The sequence below is a fragment of the Dasypus novemcinctus genome, chromosome 21 (genome assembly GCF_030445035.2).
Source record: "Dasypus novemcinctus isolate mDasNov1 chromosome 21, mDasNov1.1.hap2, whole genome shotgun sequence".
In the NCBI taxonomy this organism is placed as follows: Eukaryota; Metazoa; Chordata; class Mammalia; order Cingulata; family Dasypodidae; genus Dasypus; species Dasypus novemcinctus.
In genome coordinates, this window is record NC_080693.1 from 36,990,467 (window position 1) to 37,009,497 (window position 19,031).

At 35.5% G+C, this 19,031-nt stretch overlaps 1 protein-coding gene across 13 annotated transcripts in view; it reads left to right on the forward strand.

Moving 5' to 3' along the window:
- Nucleotides 1–19,031, forward strand: part of NF1 (neurofibromin 1) — a 298,008-nt gene that overhangs the window by 121,889 nt on the left and 157,088 nt on the right. For 11 of the 13 annotated variants that reach the window (XM_058283832.2, XM_058283823.2, XM_058283826.2 and 8 more), the window contains exons 12-14: nucleotides 4,849–4,980; nucleotides 11,935–12,069; nucleotides 15,375–15,488. In XM_058283832.2, coding sequence (XP_058139815.1) covers nucleotides 4,849–4,980; nucleotides 11,935–12,069; nucleotides 15,375–15,488 — 381 coding nt within the window. Of the gene's footprint in view, nucleotides 1–927; nucleotides 958–4,848; nucleotides 4,981–11,934; nucleotides 12,070–15,374; nucleotides 15,489–19,031 lie in introns of all 13 variants that reach the window. The other 2 variants (XM_058283828.1, XM_058283836.2) reach the window with 1 other exon arrangement.

Consider the following 19,031-nt stretch of genomic DNA (forward strand, 5'->3'; position numbering starts at 1 on the left):
AAGGCATTTGAAATCCTCAACTCAGATATATTAGGTAGAAAGACAGCAAAACTTTCTTGAATTGGACTGCAGATTTTAAAAATTCTGATTTTCTAATTATGAACAGTCATATTTTGAGGATTCCTGTCCAGTTTATAATTAAAATTGATTTTAAATGTGTGTCTCTGGTGATTAAATAACACCCTGCGCCCGCCTACCTTGGATGTATTGAATTAAACTAAATGCTGTCCACATTTTCTTTTATCCATTCCTGCAGGGGAAAAGTAACTATAGATCAAGACATTTAGTGAAACATTTGGCTTTTCTCTTTGGGGGTACTAGTTACATTTTAGACAGGATAATTCTGTGTTATGCAGGCCTGCCTTGTACATTGCAGGACATTTAGTATACTTATACCCCATTTCATTGTGGCCCCACCCTTTTTCCCTCCTCCCAGTCATTACCAAAAAACCAAGAATGTGAGATATTTCCAGACATTCCTAGGAGGGAATGATACCTCCCTCAGTTATCACTAGTTAAATTATAGGTAGAAATAACTAACATTAAATACTATTTGTTTCAAAAGGGCAAGTTTATTGGCTCTGATTGTAGATATGTTTGTATCAAAAGCTTTTTTAAAAAGTTACTGTACTTTTGCTAGTGTAGTGATCCAGAGCATTGTACTGTTGACATTTATTTTCAAGGTCATTAAAAAATATATCCCCACCACCCCCTCCCCAAGCTTTATGTGTAGTTCAAAAAGAAAGTAAATTACTGCATTCTTTCCTCTTTTGGATCATCTGCTAAAAATATTCCATTTATTAGAGTGGATAGTTTTTCATAAATGCTTAAAATTTGTATTTAATAAACCCAAGTATATACTTTTTTGGTAGTTTGTGGCTAGTTACTTTAATTGTGAAATATTTTTGTCTACAATTGTATATATAGAGCACTTTCAAGCATGGACTTGGCACTGCTGTAAGTGGCTGAGCTGCTCCTTTCTGAGTTTAAAGCATGCCTGGAGTGTTACTTCATGCATGCTTCAGTGTACATGGTGAAAGTGATTGTGCATCCTTCTATACTAAAGCAAATTCTGCATGTGTGAAGGTATAGCTTGTCTGTACCAGAGGTCAAATCAATAGGAAAGTCTATTTTTATAAAGAAAAAAACCATATTAACTAATTTTTAAAATATCATACATTAGTAACCTTTCAAAGAAATAGCTTGAAAAGGTACATAAATATATTGAGTCTACAAAATATATTTTAAATATACCCCAAATAATGATGCTTTGTCATTTTGGATTGTTAGGTAAAATTGTTTCTTGTTAGGGTTTTTTCTCTTTAGTTTGAGGCTAATAGATAATGTGAAGTATTCATTTGAATGAAAGGGTTATAAAACAATATGCAGATTTGCAGAATTGACTCTTATAGAATCTCACTGAAGACAGTTATTATGGAAATATTTTACCTTTTTTTATTCTTTTAAAGATTTATTTATTTATTTATTTCTCTCCCCTTCTCCCTCACCCCACCCCGGTTGTCTGTTCTCTGTGTCTATTCGCTGTGTCATCTTTGTCCGCTTCTGTTGTTGTCAGCGGCATGGGAATCTGTGTTTCTTTTCGTTGCATCATCTTGTGTCAGCTCTCCGTGTGTTCGGCGCCATTCCTGGGCAGGCTGAACTTTCTTTCGCGCGGGGTGGCTCTCCTTACGGGGTGTACTCCTTACGCGTGGGGCTCCCCTACGCGGGGGGCTACCCCTGCGTGGCATGGCATTCCTTGCGTGCATCAGAACTGTGCGTGGGCCAGCTCCACATGGGTCAAGGAGGTCGGGGTTTGAACCGTGGACCTCCCATGTGGTAGATGGACGCCCTAACCACTGGGCCAAGACCGCCGCCCAATATTTTACATTTTGAAGTCACGTGAAATTTTCCTTTGATATTTGGATTCCATATCTTCAATTCATTCTTTGCATAAGATTTCCTTTTAAATGATTTTTGGTTTAATACACCTCTTAATTCTCCTTTTCCATTGTTCTTTAGTCAGTTTATGGATTTTTTTTTAAAAACTATCACATTTTCAAATAAGATAAAAGCTTTCCTGTGTGCTTTTGAGGATTTATACAGGAGTAGTGTCAGTACTTGGACTTTCATTTTGCTTTTGTGAAACATGGTCATACTCAGTTCATAAGTACTGTGTTTAGTACTAAAATATTCCATTGTTTCCTTTTAGGAAATCTTAACGTCTCTTCACTATTTGAATGTTATAATGCAAGTTGTTAGCAGTTTCTAAAATGGCACTTACAATAATACTGTGTCCTTTTTTATTATGGCACGCATAGGAGTTGAAGTACTATGACAAGATCTTTATTATATGAACTTAATATGAAGTCTAACACTTGCTAGTTGTAATTGGGGAGTTAAAAAATAACATACACATTTCTGAACCAGATACCTTAGCTATCACTAATATATGCTATAGCTAATATAGCACTTAGTGTTCTGTTTTTTCTTTATGGCAGTTTATTATAGTTTACTTATGAATCGTTCACATATTGAGAATGAGAATGAGATGATCTCTTTCTACCTAGTGGTTTTAATTGAAGGGCTTATTCCTGAGGCATTTGAAAATTTATTTAATCTCGTAAAGAATTGCTATATAGTTGGCTCATGTTGTATAAATAGTCCTGTTTGGCAATAAATTTAGTATTTTCAAGGAAAAAATAATAAGTATACTTAATCTTGTTTCAGAAGGGACACTTTTGCTCAAAAGAAATAAAGTATATTAAAATATGTACTGAAATTTTTAACAAACTACATGATTAAAAATCTAAAAGTTATTTTATAGGTACCATAATACAGTTTCAACAGCAATGGAAATGACACAATAATTTGGATGTTATATGTGTCTTCTTAATCAGCTGCTGACAGATTATTATGGGGTTGGCAGGAGGACATGTTGCTCAGTGTACTTGTGATCAGTTAATTCTTTGTTACTATATGTTGATTAATAGAAGTTGTATAAATAGTAAATATATGTAAGTCAAGCAGTATTAGTTGCCTTGGACAAGTCAGAAAATCAAATTGCCCAGAGTTTGAGGACTCCATTATATAATTATTAATTTTCTAGGGCTTTCATTAACTAATTACCACAAACTGGATAGCTTAAAAGAAATTTATTCTGCAGTTTTGGGGGCTGAAGTGCAAAATCAGTGTGTCATCAGGGCCACATTCTCCCTGAGGGCTCTAGGAAAGAACCTTTCCTTGCCTTTTTCTAGCTTCTGGTGACTCCCAGTAATGCGTGGCATTCCTTGGCTTATAGCTGCATCACCCAATCCCTATCTCTGTCATTATGTGCCTTCTTCCCTATGTCTCTTCTGTGTGTTTTTGTACCTAAATATGCCTCTTTTCTATTATAAAGATACCAATTATTGGATTTAGGACCCATCTTAATCCAGCATGACCTCATTTTACCTTAATTACATCTGCAAAGCCCCTATTCCATTCACAGATGTCTGGGATTAGGACCTGAACATATCTTTTCAAGGGACACAATTTGACCCACTTCAATAACCGAACTAAAAATTGATCATTTGTTAAGAATTAGCTTAAATGAAGTAAGAGTTGAGGGAAAACCGTTAACAACTATGCTATCCAATAAAAGTATGTCTTCCCTCACAGCTTTTGGAGTCCTTTTCTGAGTGGGGTTCAGTATTAAATCATGTAGAGTAAATTGGTTTTGTATTTTACTATCCAGTAAATAGGATTTGTAATACCAAGGTTACGATAATATAACTTAATACTACTCAAAATAGTCTGAGAAATATGGATAAAAATTAAATGTTGAGAATTTACTAGCATAATGTTGAATAAGGAAGATTCTGAGATTAGGCTATGAAGCTATTAAAACCCCTCTTAACCTTCAACTGCTACTTGATTATATTATTGTTCTTCTAGATGTTTCTTATAGCAGGGGTATTATAAATTGGAAGCCTGTATTCCAATTTACATATGCATTCCAAACATACTTTCCATATTTAGTGCTTTTCCATCAATCATTATTGTATTAACAGACAAACTTTATAGATTGTGATTTTCATAATTGTAATTTGTATGCTAATTCGTTTATTTTAAAGTAAAAGTTAAAGCTCCACTTTTAAATAAAGTAGGTAACTGAGAACTAGACATCAAAGCTAAACATGAAACTGAAAGAAAAATACTTACTTTAAAATAATTACATTTTAAAAATATTTGGCTAGGATTAGTTTGTTGTTTATGGTGCTCATTAGTCTTTCATCTGTTTGCCACCATTATCAATTTAAGAATATACGTTTACTAATAGCTTTATCTCATTTAATAATTTCATGTAGTAATTATCGTTGTTTGTAAGCATATAACTAATCGTTCGCCATGTATTCTTTGACTGTTGTGTTGAACCACTAATCTCTTTTAAAGCTTTGATAATAGCATTCTTACCTGGTAAAATATGTACTATAAATGCGTGTGTATCTGAAATGTGTAAAACATTAAATTAAAAAAAAAATGGCAAGAAAGATTGGCTCCTGAATTAGCTCTCTAAAGACTCTGTTTTTTCAGATTCACTAGCTTATCAGTGAGAAAAGACAGTCTTATATGCCCATGTTCTTGAAGTGGGCAGTTTGTCTTCTGCTTGTTATTATATTTTAAAGTAAATGTGTGGTTTAGTGTTTGAATGAAAGACATTGAAGACTTTGGAAATGATAGTGTATGTTTGCATGTTCTTAGAGAGTTTCTGACAAAAGAACAAAACTTTTAACTATAGGGATAACCAAAGCTTATAACTCATGCAGATTTGTACTTTTCCTTCCTTATGATCTCTCTGTTTTTCTCCAGTCTGCACTGGATTGGTGGCCTAAGATTGATGCTGTATACTGCCACTCAGTTGAACTTCGAAATATGTTTGGTGAAACACTTCATAAAGCAGTCCAGGGTTGTGGTGCACACCCAGCAATACGAATGGCACCGGTAAGATTAATCATTGGCTTGGAAGCCCACCTTCTAACTATTGCATTTCCAGTATCTTCATTCCATTCTTGCTGTTTTGATTCTTTTAGAAAATTGAATGAGTCCCTCCTTTTCTGTAAATCTTATCATTTGCTATATGTTGAAATATTGTTGCAAGTTTCGAAGATGCTTGTTTTTCACTATTTCAGTGAGTTGGAATTATTTTTCTTAGAGAATTTTTTTCACACAGTTGTTAAAATCTAATGAATACATTTCTTTAGTTTAATTTTTTTTCTTTAACTTTTTTTTATGAACAAAAATATTTTGATTAGTTCCTCATTTTTTTTTTGAAATGAGTAAGGAAAACTGACTCCTGGGTTAGAGTGAATGTCCCCACTAATGAATAGTTTTGATCGTTGGATGCTGAATATTAGACATTGGAAATTAGAAATAAAATTTTTAGAAAATTTATTTAAAATAGTATTTCATGTTTCAGTAAATGTACTCTGAGCATTTTAAAATAGTCACTTTGACATTGAAGTTTGCTTAAAGTTAACTAAAAGCAGACTGTTTTCAAATAAGGTATTCTAACAGATTATTACTCTTAATATGGAATTTAAAACCCATATGGGACTAATCGAAACAGTTACAGGGTTGTGTAAGTAATTTCTTGGTATTTGTGTATAACAAGAGTATTATATCTGGCAACTCTTGACATTGATTGGTGGTGCTTTGTCTTCTGCTTCTTATTTTCTGTTCTTATTGGCTGCTGTCGCTCACATGATCAGATGCCAACCAGTCACTGTTTTGCATGGCAGTGGGCTTCTGTGGCTGTAAGTATGACTCATTGTAACTACCTCAGAAAAGTCCTAGTTTCTTTGACTTTTCTGTGTATAGTTACCATTATAGTCCCATCCTGTCATTTCAAATGAAAATGTAGCATGTCTTCACCTACCAATTTTTATTTAGTAAATTAATCATTTCATATTTATAAGATAATTTGAAGAGCTTCCTCCCTGGCATGTTTCTCTTTTTCCAAGTTCCCTTAGTCAGTAAAATATTTTGATTTTATACAGTTGTGATTCACTCTTATCCAGTTGTCAGTAATTGTTTCTGAGGATGTTATCTTAGACATTCAAATAGAGAAATTTGCTAACCCATGTATTTAAAATTATAGCCAAAAGAGCATGGCAGTGATATTTTGTTAAATAAACTTTAAAATGCAATGTATTTTTTAGTTGGCTTTTTGTAATATCAAATAAATTTTTTTAACTTGAAAAAAAGTATGTTAGTTGGAAGTGAACATAAATGATACCCATTTAAATGTTTTTAACTAGTCATTGTTTTTTTTAATAGTTTTAGAAAATTGCTATAAAGAAATCATTTAAAATTTATTGACGTATTTAATCATTACAGCTATCTTCTGAGTAGTTAGAACTTTTTGTTTTCGTTTCTTACCTCTTCTGGTAGAAAATCCATGGACTCTAGTAATAAAGGAATTGGTGAAAAGTTAATGTTCACTTCCTATTTATCTTCAATACCCAGTTTATCAGCTGTTCATAATTTAATTGCCTGTGCATGAGGGCTAAAAGAAAACTAAGTCATTCTTTAAACAAAGACAAAATCTGATTGATAGCCTGAAAATGTTCTCTGCAGTTAGAAGTTATTTTACTTCTTACCCCTACTTAGCTGATTCAAGAGCTATAATATTGTACTACTGATTATTATTTCATAAAAGCAATTACTAGAGAAGATTTCCTTTTTTGATGCAAGGATACCTTTGGTAAAAGTTTTATTTATTATGTATTTCTAATTATTCTCTGAAAGAGTTAGTATATGTTTTCCGAATCCTTCTAAAGCTGTTTGTATTTGTGTATTTATATGTATGTATGGCATTTTGCATGTACATTTATACATAGTGGCTAAGGGACAGGTTTCTGGCTTATATTCTCACCAAGGAAAATAATTAGGAAATTAATATGAAATCGCTTTTTAGAGTAAAAAATATTACAATTTGAATAATCCTTAGAGTGACTCTCACCCCTCCTAAATCTGGTGAGTAAACAGTCAGACAAATATGGAAGTCTACCTCCTATTGTCTGCCAGGAACAGTGCTATTGCCAGGGAAGTCTGATGAACTAATAGACCAAGCACTTTCCCTCACAGGCATTTCAGTCTTGTACCTTTTGCTTGAAGACTCCTGATGAAAAGCTCATTATAGGGTGGTCGTAAAATCTGAAAACATAGGCATAGATACATAATAAATGGTTTAGAGATATCAGGGTTTCTCAACCTCAACACTTGGCATTTTGGACTGGGTAATTCTTCCTTGTAGGGTGCTGTCTTGTGCATTGCGGGCTATTTAGAAATGTCTCTGGCCTCTACCCATTAGATGTCATTTACCTCCTTTCCCTTCTCCCCTAGTCATGACTACCAAAAATATCTCCTTTCATTTCCATATATCCTCTGGGGGACAAAATTGGCCCCAGTTGAAAACCTCTGCATTATAGAATATACTCAATGGATTGTCCCTTATTAACATTACCTCAGATGATTTGGAACTTGGATTTTCACTGAATAAACTTAAGCTTGTAGTTTGCTGCAGAAGTAGCAATCAAAGAATTCAAATTGTAAAAAGTAAAGTTGTATTTATGTTTCTACGTATTACAACCATCCAGTATTTTAGAGACAGATGAGTTACTTGTTGGAAAGAGCTGTTTGAAAAATTTTTCTCCAATCAAATTAGCATTGTGTCCCTGTCACTTCCAGCTATCATTACTCTTCTCTGTTCTTCTAGAACTCTGTAGAACACCTTTGATTGTTCTATAAGGCAGCACTGCCGATATTTGAGTAAAGTTATCCTATATCCCTAAGGGTTCTTTTTCTTTCATGTATATACTTTTACCATTGGAAGGAGTTTTTATTATTCCAGCTTTCTTTAAAAGTGTATGTGTGGTATTTGATTCATTTTTACAATTAGAGAAACAGGCTGAAAATGGTTAAGTGAATTACAGATAGTCACATGGATATTGAGTGATCAATTACAGTTAGTTCTAAGTTTCTTGGCATTCAGTTCAATTTCTTTATCAGGTTGTTCAGCTGTCTTCCCTCACTAGCAGGTTAGCTTGGTGAAAGCCTCTTAGAGCAGTATCTGGTGCATAGTAGGTGTATTAGTCAGGGTTCTGTAGGGAAACAGAAACAACAAGAGATATCTGACAATAGTATGCAATTTTATTTATTTTTTAAGATTTATTTATTTATTTCTCCCCCCACCCACCCACCACCCTGATTATCTGTTCTCTGTGTCTATTTGCTGCGTCTTGTTTCTTTGTCCGCTTCTGTTGTTGTCAGCAGCAGGGGAATCTGTGTCTCTCTTTGTTGCGTCATCTCTCCGTGTGTGCGGTGCCATTCTTGGGCAGGCTGCGCTTTCTTTCACGCTGGGCGGCTTTCCTCACGGAGCGCAGTCCTTGCACATGGGGCTCCCCTACGCGGGGAACACCCCTGCATGGCAGGCACTCCTTGCGCGCATCAGCACTGCATGTGGGCCAGCTCCACACGGGTCAAGGAGGCCCGGGGTTTGAACCGTGGACCTCCCATGTGGTAGACGGAAGCCCTAACTACTGGGCCAAGTCCGTTTCCCATAGTATGCAATTTTATAAGAGTCTCTCATGTGACCATGGGGATGCACAAGTCCAGGTTCCGCAGGCAAGGTGCAACCAGGGGCTCCAGTGAAAGTCCAGTGAAGGTTCTTCACGAGTTCTGGGAGACGTTGGCTGTGCAAAGATAAACTGGGAAATTCTCAATCAATGCTGGAATCACTTCCCCTTTTAAGGAATTCAACTGATTGGATAAAGTGTCACTCATTGCTGATGGCAATCTCCCTGATAGATGTAACTGTAATCAGCTATCTATGATTTATCACTGTAGTAAAATCAATGGTGACTAAAGTCCATAAATGCCCTTGTATTACAGTTAGCCCAGTGCTTGCTTGACCGAACAACTGGGCACAATTACTTGGCCAAGTTGACACATTAGCCTAACCATCACAGTGTAGGCATTTAGTACATATTTGTTGAATTGAGTGAATGAATTCCTTGTTTGACTTGGTTTCAAAACCTTCTTCCACCTGATTTGTTTCTCTTCTGAAAGTAATTACTTTATTTTAAAAGATAAGGTTTTATTAAAATGATAAGTTAAAATTTGATTTGACTGTTCCAGATGTGATTCAATTAGTGATGAGAGCTATTAACTTGCAGTGTCTCAATACTGTCTTTTCTATTAAGAGTTTGATTCATTATTATCTTTTATTGAGGTTATAGTCATAAAACTGTCTAGTCTTTTTCATATGAACTACTGTTGAGTCATAGCTTCTCTGTTTTATTTTGTAGTATTTTTAAATTTGAAATGTTTGTCTCAGCACTAATCATTTATTACAAAACTAAGATCTCTTGCCTGTACTAAAATTCAAGTCTACCAATAATAGATGTTTTCACAAATATGTATAATTTCTGCACATTTTGTGTCTTATAGAGAGTATCCTGGCTAAGCAGATACTTCTTACATGCCTTTAATTCAGTCATGTGATCTTAAGTCAACAAATGGTTTTGACTTTTAATAGTTACCTGAACAAACCTCTGATTTATGGATTTCTTACCAGACATGTCTGCCTTTCTTCTGTGGCCAGAGCACATGAACCAGCTTGAATTCCTACTAATACTTAGAGTATGGAAGATGAACTAATAACTTAATTAGTGAATTATCTTTTCTTACATTTCTAATTTAAAAATGCATTTTTTCCTTCAGATTATTCCTAATTTATAATTCATTAATGGTCATTAAATTAAAAGATGCCTAAATTGAAGAAATTTGTTTGCATTTCTGAAGTCTTACATTTCATATTAAGCAGCAATGCTGGAACAAAATTTACTTCCTGATACCTGTGATTAAGTGATAACATAATTAAGCTAATACTGACTTTTTAGAAATGATTACTTGGTAATCTATAATTCTCGTATCTGTTACTTGGTCTGTGAGCTGGTGTTCTTCTTAAGTGGGTATATCAGGGAAGAGCAGTTTGATAGTTACTAAGTTACACCGTAGTAAATAAATTTGTTTGTTGAAATTTCACCCTAATCTAAGGTATTACTTGATTTAGAATGAGAGAGAGAGAGATTAAAAGAGGAAAGAGTGAAAGCAGAATTTATTAAATACATTTGTTAAAAAACATTTCTTTGGAGTTATCAATTTAAAAGCAAACTATTTGAAATTTTTGGTGTTTCTCTTCTGTAGTGACATTCTTGAGCCTAAATGTGTACCTTAAATAGCTATTCTAGAATTCTGAGAACCAAAAACCTTCAGTGTTCTTGGATATAACAGCAAATGCATTTTTCATGCTTTTAAACACTGAGAATCACTGATATATGTTACAGATATTTTTGTGTCCTTTTAAAGTTAAAAGGGAAATATTTTATAAAACTGAGAGGGAGGCGATATGGATCCAGAATGTAACTGTTGGATTTTCAGTTGAATAACAATCATAATTAATTATTTTAATTCATCATTAAAATTTTCAATGATTTAATCTATCTCAAAGTGAGCGTTCTTTCTCTGTTTTTGTGAGTGTTCTTCAGGCAAAATGCTTGCATTCCGGAACTTGAGAAAGAGAGAATGCCATTGAAGGAAAAAAGCAAAACTTACAAATATAATATTAATACATTGATTGCCTATGTAGCATATTTCATCAATTCTAAGAGGCACATAGTTTTACTTTTTTTTTTTTTTTTCATTTTTTTTCGGACATACTGAGGATTGAACTCAGGACCTTGAGAAGCAGGTGCTCAACCATTGAGCTACACTCAGTCCCTATTTTCACTTTTAAACATCTCTGAATTTGGGCATGCATCTTACTTTTTTTTTTTTTAAGATTTATTTATTCCTCCGTCCCCCTCCCCCCATTGTCTGTTCTCTGTGTCCATTCACTGTGCAGTCTTCTGTGTCTGCTGGTATTCTCACTATGCGACCCCGGGAACTGATCCTGGGACCTTCTGGAATGGGGGAGAGGCGATCATTCTCTTGCAACATCTCAGCTCCCTGATCTGCTGCATTCCTTATTCTCTCTCCTCTGTGTCTCTTTTTGTTGCATCATCTTGCTTTGACAGCTCCCCGCATGAGCCAGGACTCCTGTGCGGGCAGCACTCCTGTGCGGGGTAGTATTCTGCTCAGGCCAGCACTCCTCGTGGGTCAGCTTGCCACACAGGCCAGCCTGCCCTCACCAGGAGTCCCTGGGCATCGAAGCCTGGACCTCCTATATGGTAGATGGGAGCCAAATTGCTTGAGCCATATCCGCTTCCCACATCTTACTTTAATGGTGTCTTAAAATTGTAATTGATCATGGCCTTTTATTCCTTATGGTACCTAAAATAATGATGTGTTTTTAAATTGATTATGTCTTAGATTCTATAAAACATTTGTATATATGTATGTGGGCTGTTTGTTAAATGTTGCCCAGTTCATGCATTTGAGAGGTATCATTTTTTTTTTAGGAGGTGCTAGGGATTGAACCCAGGAATTGGACGTGGGAAGCAGGCACTCGAACCATTGAGCTACGTCTGCTCCCCTAGATAAAATATTTTTGTCCCTAATTTTTATATTTTAGAAAATTGACTTTTGCATGGGAGTCAACCTGACATTGCTTTTAGTATTTTAATCGGTTTTCACTTTTTAACATGTTAGATAAATTATATAAGAATAATATAAATGGCACAAAAATAATTTTCATTGTTTTTAAGGTTAAGAATATTGACCCTTATACTTACTGTTAGTGTTCCTATTAATACCACAAATTTGATTGATATAAAATAGCTTTTGTTTTTTCAGACCTTTAGAATTCAATTTCTTCTAAAAAAGTTGGAAAGCTACTGTGCTGAATCTGATGTCTGATTCTTACAAGTTGATATGTTTTTGTTTTTGTTTTAGAGTCTTACATTTAAAGAAAAAGTAACAAGCCTTAAATTTAAAGAAAAACCTACAGACCTGGAGACTAGAAGTTATAAATACCTTCTGTTGTCCATGGTGAAGCTAATTCATGCAGATCCAAAGCTCTTGCTTTGTGTAAGTATTCTTTATTGAAATGCTTTGAAATTATTACACTAACTTAATTTGGTTTCACTGAAATGCCAAGACCTTGAAGGTAATTGTTAGCTAAAGAGCATTTGCTCACCCATTCTGATTATACCTGAAACCTAAGACATCCCTAAGAAAACTGAATTTAGAGACTACTAATATGATTAGATTATATTTCTTATCCTTTCTTTTAATTTCCATGATCAGTAAACTAATATACTTTGGTGAGTCATCTGTCCCGATTTTATTATCAAGTTATATATTATTCAGACATAATCCTGGGATTGATAGTGGTGGGAAGTAGGGGTGACAGTCAATGGAGTAGAGGCAGTGAAGCAACCATAAATCACAGTGCTTTACACATCTACACTTTAAAAAAAAAAAATCTTCAATTACTGTTGCCAAGCAATTTAGCATTTCTATACTCCTTCCTGTCATCAGCCTTTTATTATCATTGACTGCCTACAAGTACTGTATTGGAAGGAGGAGATGAAAATGGGTGTGGTGGTTAGTAGTCTGCTATTGTTAACTCTGCTCTTATTGTCTCAGATGGTATTAGACTTCTGAGAACATCGCTCTGGTACACAGCAATTAACTAGCAGATATAAATGATATTTATATAATATTTATATGGAATGATTAAAACCTTGGGCTCTGGAGAAAGATACTTACTAGCAATGTGATTTGGTTGACTTACTTAACCTCTTTGTGCTTTCGTTACCTCATATGTAATATTGGCATAATAGTTCCTACCTCATAGGGATTCAGATTGAAATAGTACCTACTGCTTATAGGAGCAATACCTGGCTCAAAATAAGCACTAAATAAATATTAGTTATTATTGTTATTAAAATACATTTAACATTTTATATTATTTTCATTAATGCCCCAAATGTGACACTTACATACTGTCAAGTTCATAGGATAGCATGTTTAACTTCTATGAAGTTTCTCCAGTCCTTGGATAGAATCATCAAGAAAGATTTTTTATTGTTTTGTTCAGCAACAGGCTTCTTAAGTGCTATGATGCTTTTAGTTTTGATGGCATGCTTTTAGATTACTATAATGTGTAGAAGTTTGTAACTTGATTTTCTGAAGTTATAAAAATTTGTGTATGTGAATATTTTTTTCTGGAGAGAGATGGGGTTGGAAGGAGACAAAGACAGAGAGAAGATTCCCAAAAAGATCAATGACCCTAAAAGAAGGACCATGATTTTTTAAACTCCTTGAAAAGCCCATCAATCTGAGAAACTTAATGAGTCTAAGAGAATAAATAGCTAGAATTTAAGCAGGGAAAAATATCCAAAAATCCATCAGTGGAAGTCTATATGAAAGAAAGGAAATACCTTTTCTCATTTCTTTATGTGGCAATTTTTTTTTGCAATAGTATTTCATCATGAATCTTATATTGTTTTCATAACTATAATTCTGGTTGAGAAAACGCACTAAATTAACTGGTGCTTTTGTGTTCAATGTTTTATTGTGTGAAGAACAAGAGTTTAAGGAGAACTGTTTTTCAAGTTTGAAATTTAGCAAGCAGAAAAGAGGCCTTTGAAATTGTAATTATTTTCTTTGCTGCCATCTAGTGGCCAAACAACTTTTTTCAAAATAACCACAGGTAACATTTAAAATAGTGGGAGATTTGTTGTAAATATTTATTTCATATTATATATATATAAATTCTAAGTCTTAAGAAATAGAATGTATAAACGATTATTAGATGGTCTAATTCATGGTATTGTTAAAGTAATATGATTTTATTGTCCTCCATCTCTACCATCCCTGTCCTAATCCATGTTACTCTTATTTTCTTCATGCCTCCTAACTGCTTAGTTTATATCCTTTCTTACCTGTAACCATTTCTCTGCACTGAAGTTATGGTGATCTTTTCACAAAGTAGATTTTATCATGCCCAACTTAAAGCCTTTTAATTGATGTTGCTTTGGGGATAAAGACTCATCTCCAAATAGACTTAGAAGTTTATGTAAAATTTGACTCCTGTCTACTACTACTGCTACATCTTGCATTGTAGTTTTCTTTAATTCTCGACTTCTGTCATGATGGCCTGCCTTTCAACCCCTCTTAGTTCCCTGATTCCCAGACCTGCCTTCGTACTTGCTATTCCCTCTACTTAGGACTTCCTCTTCTTTGTACATAGTAATTCCTGCTGATTCTAAGCTGTTATCACTGTCGTAAAGAAGCCTTTCTGACTGGGCCACATTTTCCTTTTATAGGCTCTCATAGCAGCGTGTTCCTTTATAGCTTTCATCTCATTTACCATTTTACACTTATTGGTCTGATTATTTTATTAATGTTTGTTTTCACCACCAGACTACATGCTCCTAGAGGGTAGGAAACACATTTTTTTCATTGTTGTGTCTTTGGTGTTCAATAAATGTATTGATTCATGAATGAATAAATGTTAGAAAATAGGCTAAGAGTTTTGGATCATATATATATTGGGATGAAGGCATAGCTTAAATCATTATGGGGGAAGAATCTATAGTTAGAAAAATTGATAAGGGTACTAGTTTCATTGGCCTCACTTAAATGAACCATATATTATTAAAGTATAAATAGATGCTTCCAAGTTATAGGACACATTTTAGTCTCTTTAGTACGTAGACATTAACATTTTTGTGCATTGTTAATTGGTTTTGTTTAGTACACCATTTCCTTAATAAAAAGAGTGAAGTATGGTATCTGGGGATGTAGATTCTAGCCCTTCCTTTGTAATCAGCTGTGTGGCTTTGGGCAGATCTTTTGTACTGGACTAGGGTGCTGCACAGGATGACATGCATATTCTTTGCCTTCTGATTTATGTATATATAAATCATTTATAACATGAGAAACAGTGAGTTCTAAACCAAATGTATATCGTTTAGCCAGTATAGTTTTGTTGGAAATACCTAGTTTTTCTTTTCCTTAACCTTTTCCATGGGCCTTATTTGCATTGATAAACAAGTATAGATGGGGATTAAGAAAATCTTTAACAAAAGAAGTTTGTTGGGGAGCAGGTGTAACTCAAGTGTTTGAGTGCATGATTCCCATGTACAAGGTCCTGGGTTCAATCCCTGGTACCTCCTTTAAAATAAAAAAAAAAAGGCAGCAGTTGTGATTTTCAGTATATTCACAAGGTTGTGCAACCATCACTACTATCTAATGGTAGAACATTTTTGTCATCTCCAGAGAAACTCTGTATCTGTTAGCAGTCACTCTCCATTCCCCCCTCCACCAACCTGTTGACAATTGATTTTTTTTTTTAGATTGAACTTTGCTTTTTTACCTTGCAGAATCCAAGAAAACAGGGACCTGAAACCCAAGGCAGTACAGCAGAATTAATTACAGGGCTCGTGCAACTGGTCCCACAGTCACATATGCCAGAGATTGCTCAGGAAGCAATGGAGGTAAGGAGAAAATGAATTCTAGGCTTTTGATGGAAAGGTCATATCTATGTACATTTTTTATGACGTGTGATTTGTGTGATAGGTAGATTTTGTTTCTGGAAATGGTATGTTGGTATCCATACACTGTAAACTCCATGAGAGAAAGAAATGGTTTATATCACATGTAGCAACAACATTGTGCAAGTTCTGATGCTTAATTTTAAAATTCAGTTTTCTGATTATGTTTGACTTTTCAATTTTTAAATATGAATTGATTTTTAAATTGATATATAATCAACACACCATAAAGTTCACCATTTTAAAGTGTATAATTCAGTGTTTTTTAGGTATATTCACAAGTTTATAACACCTCTATATAATTTCTAGAGCCTTTTGTCACCTCAAAGTGAAACCCTATCACTCCCTGGTCCCCCGGTATTCCAGTCCCTGGGAACCACTAATTTACTTTCCCTTTCTATGGATTTGCCTAATCTACTCATTTCTTATAAATAATATACTTGTGATCTGCTGTGTTGTTTTTTTCATTAGTATAATGTTTTCAAGGTCCATCCATGTTATAGCATGAATTAGTATTTCATTCCATTTTATGGCTTAATAATATCCCATTGTATATGTATACCATATTTTTTCTGGGCATTCATCAGTTGATGGACATTTGGACTGTTTCTACTTTTTGATTATTATGAATAATGCTGCTATGACAATTCCTGTATAACGTTTTGTATAGACATATCTCGGGTATACCTGGGAGTGGAATTGCTGGGTCATAAGATATCCCTATGTTTAACTTTTTTGTGGGAGGAAGGGTGCCCGGCTTGCCACAGTAGCAAACAGTGCGGCAAGAGGTGATACCGCCTCTGCCCACTGGGCCTAGATAAGGTGACTACGCCTGACTAGGCCTTTGCTGCTAGCGGCTGGCCGGCGCTGCCCTCCCCCTTTCTATCTCCCGCCTAGCCCAACATCCGGCCAGCTCTCACTCCCCCTTTCCCCTCCCCTATTCCAAACCTCTCAGCCAGCCCTCGCTATCTTTTCCACCAGTCCCGCCCATGTTGCCGGCGTACAGTCTGCCCTCTTCCCCAGTGACTGCTTACCTCGGGGCTGTCCATCAGCTTCAGCCTGTCCACTACTGCCCCGTAGCTAGCCCTCCCTATATCTTACTCCTCCCTCTACCCAACCCTATATAACCAAGTGTACTTCCGTAATAAAGCAGACCTGTTCTTGAGCTCAAGCGGTCTCCGTGGTTTTTCCCCAACCGCGCGTCCCCCACGCCTAGAGAACCGGTGCTCCCTCTTGGGGCACCCCCCGCCAGTGGTTTGGCAGGAGCAAGCCCCCCAGACTCTTGGGCCTGAGCGAGGACAAGACCCTCACGCTCAGCTACACTTTTTCAGGAAGTACCTCTTTTCTAAAGCAGTATATCATTTTATATTCTCATTAACAATGTATGAGGATTCCATTATCTCCACATCCTTGCCAACTCTTGTTATTGTCTTTTTATCGCAGTCCTACTAGGTATGAATACAGATGACTTTCAAAAGTTATTTTATAGGGATTATTTGATAGAGTTTCAATTTAAATAAACTTTATTGAGATTTAGTTTGTGTGCAGTAATATCATAAAAAGGTTCGGAATATTTCTGTCATCCCAAAAAGCTCCCCTTTGTCCTTTTCTTTGTGTGTGTGTATTATTTTTTTTAATTAATTTATTGAAGTGTATCACTCATACATAAACAATAAATGTATAATAATAGTTGTAAACTTACAAAACAAACATATATAACATCATACAGGACTCTCATAACTCACCCTACCACCAATAACTTCCATTGTTGTTAAACCTTTTTTAACTAATGATTAAAGAGCATTGTCAAAATTTTACAAACCAAAGTATTTTTCCCCCAACCAACCCTATTATTATTATCTTTATATCATTTATATATGAACATACATAAAAAAGTATATAGTAAAAGTTGTGAACTTACAAAGCAAACATGCATAACATCATACAGGGGTTCCATACATCAACCCTCCACCAACACCTTGCATTGTCGTGAGACGTTTGTTATAAATTATGAAAGAATATTTTTAAAATCTTACTACTAACCATAGTCCTTATCTTACATTTGGTGTGTTTTTCCCCCAACCCACCCTCTTGTTATTTTTTAAATGTATTTTTTATGGCAGAAGTTGTAAACTTATAAAACAATCATGTACATGTGCAGAATTCCCAAACAACACCCCTCCATCAACACACCACACTGTGGTGGAACATTTGCTACAGATAAGATTATATCATCTGATGGTTACCATGTCCATAGGTACATTTGGCTCACATTTTCCATGCTGCCTCAGTATCAACACAGTATATCTTTTGCATAGATGCAAGAATATTATATTATTACTACTAACCACAGACCATAGGTCACTCCAGATGTATTTTTCCCATGCTTCTCCACATTCTCATCACCCTGCAGTAGTGATAAACATTTGTTCTAGTTAAGAAAGGACAGTCTTGCATCTGTACCATCAACCGCAATTCTCATCTACCTCTTGCTTTACCATGCTACTCAGTTCCTAGATTATTCTCTAGCTTTCTGTCAATTGGCATTTACATCCTTAACTACCATTTTCAGCCACATCCCCATTTAGAAACTAGCAGTTACTCACTATGTGTTACCATCCACTCTATACATTTCCACACTTTTACAGTAAAGCTGATTAAAACTTCTACATATATTATACATCAGTAGTCCATCTCAGTCTTCCTCATATCTCCTTTATGAATCCACTACCTCCCACCAGGTCTTGAATATATTTTCCTACAATTTCTTCTAGAAGTTTTATGGTTCTTTTATTTTTAGGTTTTGGTCCATTTTGAGTCAATTTTTGAGTAAGGTGTGAGATAGGGGTCCTCTTTCCTTCTTTTTGCTATGGATATCCAATGCTTTCAGCATCATTTGTTGAATGGATTGTCCTGCCCGAGCTGTGTGGGTTTGACAGGCTAGTCAAAAATCACTTGACCATACACATTAGGGTCTCTTTCTGAACCTTCAGTTTGGTTCCATTGGTCTGTGTCTGTCTTGATGCCTGTACCATGCTGTTTTTACCACTATAGCTAGGTAATATGATTTAAAGTCTGGAGATAAGGGTTGCTTTTCCTTTTTATGATGTTTCTGGCTATTCAGGACCCCTTACCCTTCCAAATAAATTTTACGATCATGTTTTCAACTCTTTTTTTATAATGCTGGTGGAGGGAAGCGGACTTGGCCCAATGGATGGAGTGTCCGCCTACCACATGGAAGGTCTGCGGTTCAAACCTAGGCCTCCTTGACAGGTGTGGAACTGGCCCATGCGCACTGCTGATGAGCGCAAGGAGTGCCATGCCACGCAGGGGTGTCCCCTACGTAGGGGAGCCCCATGCACAAGGAGTGCGCCGAGTAAGGAGAGCTGCCCAGTGCTAAAGAAAGTGCAGCCTGCCCAAGAACAGCGCCGCACACGCCGAGAGCTGATACAACAAGATGACACAACAAAAAGCAAACACAGATTC